This window comes from Mobula hypostoma, chromosome 2 (genome assembly GCF_963921235.1).
Source record: "Mobula hypostoma chromosome 2, sMobHyp1.1, whole genome shotgun sequence".
In the NCBI taxonomy this organism is placed as follows: domain Eukaryota; kingdom Metazoa; phylum Chordata; class Chondrichthyes; order Myliobatiformes; family Myliobatidae; genus Mobula; species Mobula hypostoma.
This window is the reverse complement of record NC_086098.1, coordinates 95,415,026-95,428,273: the sequence shown is the minus strand read 5'-3', so window position 1 is coordinate 95,428,273 and position 13,248 is coordinate 95,415,026. Positions and strand designations below refer to the sequence as shown.

General features: G+C 45.1%; 1 protein-coding gene across 12 annotated transcripts in view; it reads right to left on the bottom strand.

Moving 5' to 3' along the window:
- Positions 1 to 13,248, bottom strand: part of adgrb3 (adhesion G protein-coupled receptor B3) — an 835,097-nt gene that overhangs the window by 281,127 nt on the left and 540,722 nt on the right. For all 12 annotated transcript variants that reach the window (XM_063040268.1, XM_063040273.1, XM_063040274.1 and 9 more), the window contains one exon: positions 225 to 268. In XM_063040268.1, coding sequence (XP_062896338.1) covers positions 225 to 268 — 44 coding nt within the window. The remainder of the gene's footprint in view (positions 1 to 224; positions 269 to 13,248) is intronic.

The following is a 13,248-nucleotide window of genomic DNA, read 5'->3' as shown; positions in this document are numbered from 1 at the left end:
TTTGAGTTTACAAGAATGAAGGTACAGTAACAGCTTAGAATAGATCACTGGCCAGTCTAGCCCGTCATGTTCTGTTACATCACAACAAGCACACTCCACAAACCACCAGAAAGTCATGTGATTTCTTGGAAGCGGAAAGTAAGTTGAAATAATGACAAGAAAACACTATTCCAAAACATGATGCAACTAAGCACAAAGGAATTAAGAGTAGTACTGTGACTTACGTTTTGCCGTAATCCCACAGGGCACAGTATGGATTATAAGTTCCCTAAAAAAAGACAACAGTTGTAAATTAACCTCCTCAATACACACTCTTTTTGGCTAATGAGATAAGGCATAAAAATGGTCTGTTTTCATTGTAAATTCTCTATGTGATGAAATAAAAAAGATGCAATTAATGCCCCCACTGCAGATACAAAACCTCAATGATGAGGACATACACTATGGTATGTGAGACTAGAACTAGAGGACATAGCTTCAAGATTCAGGGGAGAAAATTTAGGACAGAGATGAGGAGAAACTGTTTTTCCCAGCGAGTGGTGAATCTGTGGAATTCTCTGCCCAGGGAAGCAGTTGAGGCTTCTTCACTAAATATATTTAAGATACAGTTAGATAGATTTTAACATAGTAGGGGAATTAAGGGTTATGGGGAAAAGGCAAGTAGATGGAGCTGAGTTTACAGACAGATCAGCCATGATCTTATTGAATGGTGGGGCAGGCTCGATGGGCCAGATTGCCTACTCCTGCTCCTACTTCTTATGTTCTTATGTTCTTATGAATGGTAAAACTCTCAGGACTACAGGGAATCAGACAGTAAGCCCATAAGTCACTTAAGGGGACAACATGAGTTGATAGGTGGTGAGTAAGGCAAATGAAATGATGGCCTTCATTATCCAGGGGACTGAAAATAATTTCATATTGCTCAAAGTATTGTGTGCATTTGTGTTTACCACACTATAGGAAGGATTGAGTAGCAGAGGGTGCAGAGAAGGTTTCTTTTAGGACATAGGAGCAGAATTAGACCATTTGGCCCATCAAGCCTGCCTTGATATTTGATCATAACTGATCTATTACCCTTCTCAACTCCATTCTCCTTTCTTTTCCCCCGTAAGTTTGACACCCTTATTCATCAAAAAACTATCAGCTTCCATTTGAAATGTGCTCAATAACTTAAACTTCACAGTCATCTGTAGCAATGAATTCTGCAGATTTGCAACCCTCTGGCGAAATAAATTCCTCTTTATCCCTTTTCTGAAGTGACATCTTTTGAGAAGGAGAAACCAAATTCCAATGTATCAGTATTTCAGTGGAATAAAGGAAATTATTATACAATGGCATGAGAGGGGAACTGGCCAAAATTGATTGGAAAGGGACACTAGCAGGAAGCACTATTGGCTGGAGTTTCTGCATAAAATAAGGGAAGTGCAAGACAGATATATTCCAAATAAGAAGAGGTTTTCGAATGGAAGAAGGAAGCTACTGTGGCTGACAAGTGAAGTCAAAACCAAAGTAAAAGCGAAAGAGAGGGCATACAAGGAAGCCAAAGTTAGTGGGAAGATAGTTGGAAAGCTTTTAAAAATTTGCAGAAGGAAACTAAGGAGGTCATTAGAAAGGAAAAAAAGAATTATGAAAGGAAGCTGGCGACTAATATCAAAGAAGATACTAAAAGTTTTTCTAAGTATATGAAGGGTAAAAGAGAGTTGAAGGTAGATAGAGGACCAATGGAAAATGATGCTGGAGATGTTGTAATGAGAGACACAGAGATGGTATTGGAACTGAATGCGTATTTTGCATCAGTCTTCACAGTGGAAGGCATTTGCAGTATACTGGACATTCAAGAGTGTCAGGGAAGTGAAGTATGTGCAGTGAAAATTATGACTGAGAAGGTGCTCAAGCAGCTTAATGGTCTGAGGGTGGATAAATTTCCTGGACCCGATGGAATGCACCCTTGGGTTCTGAATAGCTAGAGAGATGGCGGAGGCATTAACAATGATCTTTCAGGAGTTGATAGGTTCTGGCATTGTACTGGATGATTGGAAAATTGCAAATGTTACTCCGCTATTTAAGAAGGGTGGGAGGCAGCAGAATGGAAACTATAGACCTGTTAGCCTGACATCAGTGGTTGGGAAGTTGTTGGAATCGATTGTTAGGGATGAGATTACGGAGTACCTGGAGGCACATGACAAGATAGGCTAAAGCCAGCATGGTTTCCTGAAAGGAAGATCCTGCCTGACTAACCTACTGCAATATTTTGAGGAAATTACAAGCAGGGTAGACAAAGAAAATGCAGTAGATATGGTATACTTGGATTTTCAGAAGGCTTTTGACAAGTGCTGCACATAAGGCTGCACAGCAAGATAAGAGCCCATGTAATTACATAGAAGTTACTAGCATGGGTGGAGCATTGGCTGATTGGCAGAAAACAGAGAGTGGGAATAAAGGGATCCTATTCTGGCTGGCTGCCGGTTACCAGTGGAGTTCCACAAGAGTTGGTGTTGGGACCACTGCTTTTTACGATGTATGTCAATGATTTGGACTATGGGATTAATGGACTTGTGGCCAAATTTGCCGATGATACAAAGATTGAAACATAGAAACATAGAAAACCTACAGCATAATACAGACCCTTTGGCCCACAGTGCTATACCAAACATGTACTTATTACAGAATTTGCCTTGGGTTACCCATAGCCTCTATTTTTCTCAGCTCTATTTACCTATCCAAGAGTCTCTTAAAAGACCCTATTGTATCCGCACCCATCACCATTGCTGGCAGCCCATTTCACGGACTCACCACTCTGCGTAAAAAATTTACCCCGACGTCTCCTCTGTACCTACTTCCAAGCATCTTAACACTGTGCCCTCTTGTGTTAGCCATTTCAGCCCTGGGAAATAGCCCATGACTAGCCACACGATCAATGCCTCTCATCATCTTATACACCTCTATTAGGTCACCTCTCATCCTCCGTCGCTCCAAGAGAAAAGGCCAAGCTCACTGAACCTGTTCTCAGAAGGCATGCTCCCCAATCCAGGCAACATCCTTGTAAATCTTCTCTGCTCCCTTTCTATAATTTCTACATCCTTCCTATAGTGAGGTGATCAGAACTGAGCACAGTACTCCAAGTAGGGTCCGACCAGGGTCCTGTATATCTTTAACATTACCTCTTGGATATTGAGCTCAATCCCACGGTTGATGAAGGCCAATACACCGTATGCCTTCTTAACAACACAGTCAACCTGTGCAGCAGATTTGAGTGTCCTATGGACTCAGACCCCAAAATCCCTCTGATCCTCCACATTGCCAAGAGTCTTACCATTAATACTATATTTTGCCATCATATTTGACCTACCAAAATGAATCACCTCACACTTATCTGGGTTGAACTCTGTCTGCCAATTCTCAGCCCAGTTTTGCATCCTATCAATGTTCTGCTTTAACCTCTGACAGCCCTCCACACTATCCACAACACCCCCAACCTTTGTGTCATCAGCAAATTTACTAACTCATCCCTCCATTCCTCATCTAGGTCATTTATAAAAATCACGAAGGGAAGGGGTCCCAGAACAGATCCCTGAGGCACAGCACTGGTCACCATCTACAACCACACTTTGCCTTCTGCGGGCAAGCCAGTTCTGGATCCACAAAGCAAGGTCCCCTTGGATTCCATGCCTCCTTACTTTCTCAATAAGCCTTGCATGGGGTACCTTATCAAATGTCTTGCTGAAATCCATATACACTACATCTACTGCTCTACCTTCACCAATGTTTAGTCACATCGACAAAAAAATTAATTCAGGCTCGTAAGGCATGACCTGCCTTTAACAAAGCCATGCTGACTATTCCTAATCATATTATGCCTCCCAAATGTTCATAAACCCTGCCTCTCAGGATCTTCTCCATCAACTTACCAACCGCTGAATAAGACTCACTAGTTTATAATTTCCTGGGCTATCTCTACGCCCTATCTTGAATAAGGGAATAACATCTGCAACCCTCCAATCCTCCAGAACTTATCCTGTCCCCATTGATGATGCAAAGATCATTGCCAGAGGCTCAGCAATCTCCTCCCTCGTCTCCCCCAGTAGGCTAAGGTATATCTCGTACAGTCCCGGTGAGTTATCCAACTTGATGCTTTCCAAAGGCTTCAGCACATCCTCTTTCTTAATGTCTCTATGCTCAAGCTTTTCAGTCCATTGCAAGTTATCCCTACAATTTCCAAGATCCTTTTCTGTAGTGAATAATGAAGCAAAGTATTCATTAAGTACCTCTGCTATGTCCTCCAGTTCCACACACACTGTCACAATTGATTGGTCCTATTCTCTCACATCTTATCTTCTTGCTCTTTACATACTTGTAGAATGTCTGGGGTTTTCCTTAATCCTCTCTGCCAAGGCCTTCTCATTGCCCCTTCTTGCTCTCCTTATCATGGGAAATGTGAGACCGCTGGGGAATAAAATGGACGAACTGACGGCGCTTGTCAGGAGTCAGAGAACATTTCGGGAGAGCAGTGTCATGTGCTTTACTGAGACGTGGCTGCACGAGGACATACCCGATCAAAGCATTTCCATAGAAGCCTTCCAGACCATTCGAGCTGACTGGAATTGCACAGAGAGCGGTAAGCGTAAAGGAGGGGGGCTGGCGGTTCTGGTAAATAACAGATGGTGCAATCCTGGGCATATTATGATCAAGGAACGTGTCTGTAGCCCGGATATTGAACTTTTTGCTGTTGGACTCCGGCCATATTATTTGCCAAGGGAAATCTCGCATGCAATTGTGGTTGTTGTGTACATCCCTCCCTCTGCCAACCCGACGTCGGCGTGTAACATCATTTATACCGTCATAGCCAGATTACAAACCCAGCACCCGACTGCCCTCATTACCATCTCGGGTGACTTTAACCAGGTTACCATGGCTAGAACGCTGCCCAACTTCACGCAGTATGTGAGCTGTACAACCAGAGGGGAGAGGACTCTGGATTTGATGTACGCTAATGTTAAGGATGCATACAGCTCCTCTCCCCTCCCCCCATTGGGAAGGTCAGATCACAACCTGGTGCATCTAAAACCCTGCTACGTGCCTCTGGTGAAGAGTAAACCTGCAACCTCGAGGACAGTGAGAAAATGGTCGGAGGAGGCTTATGAGGTGCTCCAGGGTTGTTTTGAGGTGACAGACTGGCAGGCACTCTGTGAGCCACATGGAGAGGATATTGATGGGCTCACAGATTGCATCACTGATTACATCAACTTCTGTGTGGACTGCAATGTTCCGACAAGAACTGTCTTTTGTTATTCAAATAACAAGCCATGGGTGACAAAGGACAATAAGGACATCCTGAACGCTAAAAAGAGGATGGAAATAGGGAGGAGCTGAGGGCAATACAGAGTGACCTGAAAGCCAGGATCAGGGAGGCTAAAGACAGGTACAGGAGGAAGCTTGAGCGGAAACTCCAGCAGAACAACATGAGAGAGGTCTGGAGGGGGATGAGGACCATCACTGGGTTTCGGCAAACTAGCAACAGAGGAGCTGAGGGCAGTGTGGACAGGGCCAATGAACTTAACCTGTTCTTAAACAGATTTGACAGTGTGGCCCCTGCCCATCCCACACGAGACATCTGTTGTCGGCCCCCAACCAACACATATTCCACTTTCCCCTCCTTACCCCTCCTCACAGTCCCCCACCCTGCTCTCATGACTATACTTTTCCCCACACGAAACCACCACGGTGGGCTTCACAGCTCTACAGGTGAGAAGACAGTTGAAATGTCTCAACCCAAGCAAGGCTACAGGACCAGATGGTGTCAGTACCAGGGTGCTCAAAGCCTGTGCCCCTCAGCTATGTGGAGTACTTCGCCATGTATTCAACCTGAGCCTGAGGCTCCGGAGGGTTCCTGTATTGTGGAAGATGTCCTGTCTCATCCCTGTGCCGAAGACGCCGCACCCCAGCGGCCTCAATGACTACAGACCGGTGGCATTGACCTCCCACATCATGAAGACCCTGGAGAGACTTGTTCTGGAGCTGCTCCGGTCTATGGTTAGGCCACACTTAGATCCCCTCCAGTTCGCCAACCAGCCCCAACTAGGAGTTGAGGATGCCATCGTCTACCTGCTGAACCGTGTCTACGCCCACCTGGACAAGCCAGCGAGCACTGTGAGGGTCATGTTTTTTGACTTCTCCAGTGTGTTCAACACCATCCGCCCTGCTCTGCTGGGGAAGAAGCTGACAGCGATGCAGGTGGAGGCTTCCCTGGTATTATGGATTCTTGATTACCTGACTGGCAGACCACAGTACATGTGCTTGCAACACTGTGTGTCCGACAGAGTGATCAGCAGCACTGGGGCTCCACAGGGGACTGTCTCGTCTCCCTTTCTCTTCACCAATTATACCTCGGACTTCAACTACTGCACAGAGTCTTGTCATCTTCAGAAGTTTTCGGATGACTCTGCCATAGTTGGATGCATCAGCAAGGGAGATGAGGCTGAGTACAGGGCTACGGTAGGAAACTTTGTCACATGGTGTGAGCAGAATTATCTGCAGCTTAATGTGAAAAAGACTAAGGAGTTGGTGGTAGACCTGAGGAGAGCTAAGGTACCGGTGACCCCTGTTTCCATCCAGGGGATCAGTGTGGACATGGTGGAGGATTACAAATACCTGGGGATACGAATTGACAATAAACTGGACTGGTCAAAGAACACTGAGGCTGTCTACAAGAAGGGTCAGAGCCGTCTCTATTTCCTGAGGAGAATGAGGTCCTTTAACATCTGCCGGATGATGCTGAGGATGTTCTACGAGTCTGTGGTGGCCAGTGTGATCATGTTTGCTGTTCAGTGCTGGAGCAGCAGACTGAGGGTAGGAGACACCAACAGAATCAACAATCTTATTCGTAAGGCCAGTGATGGTGTGGGGATGGAACTAGACTCTCTCACGGTGGTGTCTGAAAAGAGGATGCTGTCTAAGTTGCATGCCATCTTGGTCAATGTCTCCCATCCACTACATAATGTACTGGGTGGGCACAGGAGTACATTCAGCCAGAGACTCATTCCACTGAGATGCAGCACTGAGCGTCATAGGAAGTCATTCCTGCCTGTGGCCATCAAACTTTACAACTCCTCCCTTGGAGGGTCAGACATCCTGAGCGAATAGGCTGGTCCTGGACTTATTTCATAATTTACTGGCATAATTTACATATTACTATTTAACTATTTATGGTTCTATTACTATTTATTATTTATGGAGCAACTGTAACAAAAACCAATTTCCCCCGGGATTAATAAAGTATGACTATGACTATGACTATGACTACTTCATTCTTAAACTCCTTCCTGCTAGCCTTATAATTTTCTAGATCTCTGTCATTACCTAGTTTTTTGAACCTTTCGTAAGCTTTTCTTTTCTTCTTGACTAGATTTTCTACAACTTTTGTACACCATGGTTCCTGTACCCTACCATCCTTTCCCTGTCTCATTTGAATGTACCTATGCAGAATGCCATGCAAATATCGTCTGAATATTTGCCCCATTTCTGTCATATATTTCCCTGAGAATATCTGCTCCCAATTTATGCTTCCTAGGTCCTGCCTGAAAGCTTCATATTTCCCCTTACTCCAATTAAACGTTTTCTTGACTTGTCTGTTCCTATCCCTCTCCAATGCTATGGTAAAGGAGATAGAATTGTGATCACTATTTCCAAAATGCTCTCCCACTGAGAGACCTGACACATGACCAGGTTCACTTCCCAAAACCAGATCTAGTACAGCCTCTCTTCTTGGAGGCTTGTCTACATATTGTGTCAGAAACCTTCTTGAACAGGTGGAGGAGTGAGAATGTTGAGGAAACGGGGAGCTTGCAGAGAGACTTAGATAGTTTAGGGGAATGGGCAAAGAAGTGGCAAATCAAATATAGTGTTGGAAAATGTATGGTCATGCACTTTGGTGGAAGAAATGAACAGGCAGGCTATTATTTAGATGGGGAGAGAATTGAAAATGCCAAGATGCATAGGAACTTAGGAGTCCTTGTGCAGGATACCCTGAACGTTAACCTCCATGTTGAGTCATTGGTGAAGAAGGCAAATGCAATGTTGGCATTAATTTCTCGAGCTATAGAATATATAAGAGCAGGAAGGTGATGTTGCGGGTCTATAACAGGGGTCCCCAACCTTTTTCGCACTGCGGACCGGTTTCATATTGACAATATTCTTGCGGACCGGCCAACTGGGGGTGGTGGTAGGGTTGCCAACGGACAAGAGTAGCAGTCAAATACGCTGGGTTTACCCCGAGGGAGACTACAATGACCATGAAGCCTTGCGCGGGCACCAGTGCGCATGCGAGTACGATTTTTTTCTACAAATCGTTTTTGGCGATTCTGTTTGGCGGGGGAGGGGAGGTGTTAATCACGACCGGAATATCGGTGATAAGTGGCTAATACACTCAATTTCCTTTCTAAAAGGGTTTATCTAACGAATTTAATATTAAACACACAGCGCATATTTTCCTTGCATGAATATAGTGAGAAGTCAATTATCAGGGGAGCTTGAAGTAAGTGTTGAACGAACTTCCAGTAGAAGTGGTAGAGGCAGGTTCGATATTATCATTTAAAGAAAAATTGGATAGCTATATGGACAGGAAAGAAATGGATGGTTATGGGCTGAGTGCAGGTCGGTGGGACTAAGTGAGAGTAGCATTCAGCACGGACTAGAAGGGGAGAGATGGCCTGTTTCCGTGCTGTAATTGTTATATGGTTATATAAGTCAATAGCATCATAACATTTTAAGTAACGTTTGGATATTAAACACGCAGCGCATATTTTCCCCGTATGAACATATAAAATCATTGCAACACACCAATATCGCCGAATCAGTGGGAGCCCTGGGCTTGTTTCCCTGCAACGAGACCGTCCCATCGAGGGGTGATGGGAGATAGTGATACTCGAAGGAGGTTCCTTATGTCCAGTCTATTCCGCAATTTAGTTTTCGTTGCATTCATTGCAGAGATATGTTGGAAATGGAAGCAACGTTTTCAGTGCTTTCCTGACTATCTCAGGATATTTAGCCTTGACTTTGATCCAGAGTGCCGGCAGAGATGTTATGTCAAACATACTTTCCAGCCCACTGTCATTTGCAAGCTCGAGGAGTTGATCTCCTTCCCGCGCTGAAATGGATGACGTGCGGGTAATGACCTCGCGTGCGTTCAGGCTCAACAGTGGGTGTGACAGGGAAAGAGAAAAGGTGCAGCTGACTCCTATCGCCAAATCATATCGCTTCCTCGCGGCCCGGTAGCGCATGCTTTGCGGCCCGGTGGTTGGAGACCACTGGTCTATAAGGCACTCGAGACCACACTCGGAGTATTCTCTGCTGTTTAGGGCTCCTTATTTTATAAAAGATATACTGACATTGGAGAGGGTTCAGAGAAGATTCACAAGAATGATTCAGGGAATGAAAGGGTTACCGTATGAGGAAAGTCTGGCAGCTCTTGGGCTGTATTCCTTGGAGGTCAGGAGAATGAGGGGGGATCTCATAGAAATATTCCAAATGTTTAAATAGATTAAATATGGCAAAGTTATTTCCCAAGGTAGGGTAATCTTGGACAAGAGGGTACATCTTCAGGATTGCATTTACAACTGAGATGCAGAGAAATTACTTTAGTCAGAGGGTGCTAAATCTGTGGAATTTGTTGCCATGAGTGGCTGTGGAGGCCAAGTGATTGGGTGCATTTAGATTAGATTAGATTATGAGGACACGCAGTTCTATTTTATTGTCATTTAGTAATACATGCATTAAGAAATGATACAATGTTCCTCCAGAATGATATCACAGAAACACCAGACAAACCAAGACTGAAAAACTGACAAAAGGAACATAATTATAACATATAGTTACAACAGTGCAAAGCAATACCGTAATTTGATAATGAACAGACCATGGGCACGGTTAAAAAAAAGGTCTCAAAGTCTCTTGAAAGTCCCATCATCTCACGCAGATGGTAGAAGGAAGAGAAACTCTTTTCCTGCCATGAGCTTCCAGTGCCGCAAACTTGTCGATGCAGCACCCTGGAAGCACCCGACCACAGCCGACCCTTGAGTCTGTCCGAAAACTTCAAGCCTCTGACCAGCCCTCCGACACTGAGCACCATCTCTGCCGAGTGCCTCGACTCTGGCCCCGGCAACAGGCAATAGGCAAAGCCGAAGATTTGGGGCCTTCCCCTCCGGAGATTCTCCATCGCACATTAGCAGCGGCAGCAAAGCGGGCATTTCAGAAGTTTCTCCAGATGTTCCTCTGTGCTTCTCACAGCTGTCTCCATCAAATCAGGATTGTGCATGGCATCCTACTTCACAAATATGATATCATTTTGGAGCGACCGAGATAGATAGGTTCTTGATTAGCTAGTGCATCAGAGGGTATGGGGAGAAGGCAGGGGAGTGGGGATGACTGGAAGAATTGGATCAGCCTATGATCGAATGGTGGAGCAGACATGAAGGGCAAAATGGCCTACGTCTGCTCCTATATCCTATGGTCTTATGGTCTTATCTTTGTATTCTGAGCATGTGCCCTCTGGTCTTAGATTCCCCCACTCCAGGAAATATCCTCTCCATGTCCACTCAATATTCAATAGGTTTCAATTAGATCCGTTCTGATTTGTCTAAGCTCTAGCTAGTACAGGCCCAGAGCCATCAAAAGCTTACTTTCCTTACCTTCCTGCAGTTCTTCTCGTGAAGCTCCTCTGGACCCTCTCCAATGCCAGCACCTCCTTTCTTAAATAAGGGGCCCCAAACTGCTTACAATACTCCAAGTGTAGTCTGATTCATATTGACTGGCACCTCCTGACTGCAAAGGGGGATAGATGGGGCTGAATTTGTCAGGTATGTTCAAGAAGGATTCCTGATACAGTATGTGGACCACCCGACAAGAGGAGAGGCCATACTGGATCTAGTTCTCGGTAATGAATCTGGTCAGGTGGCAGAACTCTTGGTGGGGGAGCATTTTGGTGAGAGTGACCACAACTCTCTTAGCTTCAGCATAGCTATGGAAAAGGATAAAAACAGACAAAATGGGAAAGTACTTAACTGGGGAAGGGCTAACTATGAAGGGATGAGGCAGGAACTAGCAAGAGTAAATTGGAAACAGATGTTCAAGGGTGAAAGCACAGAGGTAATGTGGAGGAAGTTTAGAGACCACTTGTGCTGGGTTCAGGATTGGTTTGTCCCACTGAGACAAGGAAAAAATGGTAGGAGAAGGGAACCGTGGCTGACAAATCATGCGAGGCAACTCGTCAAGAGGAAGAAGGAAGCATATGTTAGATATAAGAAGGAGAAAGCAGGAGAGGCTCATGAGAAATATAGAGTCACCAGGAAGGAGCTTAAGAAAGGATTTAGGAGAACTCGAAGGGGGCATGAGAAGGGCTTGGCATGTAGGATTAAGGAGAACTCCAAGGCGTTCTATGCATATGTGAAGAAGAGGAGGATGACAAGAATGAAGATGGGGCTGCTAAAGGATAAAGAAGGCAACAAGTGCCTGGAGGCGGAGGAGGTTGGGGAGGTCCTAAATGAATACTTTGCTTCAGTATTCACAAGTGAAAAGGACGTTGATCGGGGTGGGGTTGAAAAAGAACAGGCCTGTGTGCTGGACAATGTGGTGATTAAGGAAGAAGAAGTGTTGGATCTTCTTAAAAACATCAAGATTGATAAGTCCCAGGGCCGGATGTGATATACCCCAGGTTTCTGTGGGAAGTGAGAGAAGAGATCGCTGGAGCAGGAGCTATGATCTTTGAATCCTCTTTGGCTGCAGGGGAGGTGCCGGAGGATTGGAGATTGGCAAATGTAGTTCCCTTGTTTAAAAAAGGTAAAAGGGAGAATCCTGGGAACTATAGACCGGTGAGTCTTATGTCGGTGGTCTGCAAAATATTGGAAAGGATTCTTAAGGATAGGATCTACGAGCATTTGGAGAAGTACAGTCTACTCAAAGATCATTAACATGGCTTTGTGAAGGGAAGGTCGTGTCCCACGAGCCTAATTGGGTTTTTTGAAGAGGTAACAAAAGAAATTGATGAGGGTAGGGCTGTAGATGTGGTCTACACGGATTTTAGTAAGGCATTTCACAAGGTCCCCCATGAGAGACTCATCCAAAAAGACACGAGGCATGGGATCAGTGGAACCTTGGCTGTTTGGATAAAAAATTGGTTTAAAGGAAGAAAGCAGAGGGTAGTACTGTAGTGGAAGGAAAGTATTCTGCCTCAACGTCGGTGATTAGTGGAGTGCCGCAAGGATCTGTCCTGGGACCCCTGGTCTTTGTGATTTTTATAAATGACCTGGATGAAGAGGCAGAAGGATGGGTGAGTAAGTTTGCGGATGACACGAAGATTGGGGGAGTTGTGGATGGAGCTGTACTTTGTCGAAGGTTACAAGAGAATATAGACAGGATGCAGAGTTGGGCAGAAAAGTGGCAGATGGAGTTCAATTCAGGTAAGTGTGACGTGATGCATTTTGGAAGGACAAACCAGAAGGCTGAGTACAGGGTTAATGGTCCGTTACTTAAGAGTGTGGATGAACAGGGGGACCTTGGGGTTCAAATTCATACATCCCTCAAGTTCGCTGCACAGGTTGATAGGATAGTTAAGAAGGCCTATGGGATGCTAGGCTTCATTAATATGGGGATTGAGTTCAAGAGTAGAGAGGTCATGTTGCAACTCTACAAATCTCTGGTGAGACCACACTTAGAGTATTGTGTTCAGTTCTGGTCACCTCATTATAGGAAGGATGTGGAAGCTATGGAGAAGGTGCAGAGGAAATTTACCAGGATGTTGCCTGGATTGGAAAACAAGTCTTATGAGGCACGGCCAGTAGAGCTGGGACTTTTCTCTTTGGAACGTAGAAGAATGAGAGGGGACTCGATAGAGGCCTACAAGATCATGAGAGGCATAGATAGGGTGGATAGCCAGTACCTGTTTCCCAGGGCACGAATAGCAAACGCCAGAGGGCATATGTACAAAGTTAAGGGTGGGAAGTTTAGGGGAGACATCAGGGGTAAGTTTTTTTTTACAGAGAGGGTTGTGGGTGCTGGAATGACTTGCCAGGGATGGTGGTGGAGGCGAAAACGTTAGGCGTTTTTAAGAGCTTCTTGGACAGGCATGCGGATGAAAGAGAAATAGAGGGTTACGGGGTAGTGTAGGTTTAGTACTTTTTTTTAAGGAATATATGGGTCGGCACAACTTCAAGGGCCGAAGGGCCTGTGCTGTGCTGCAGTATTCTACTGTCTAGTGTC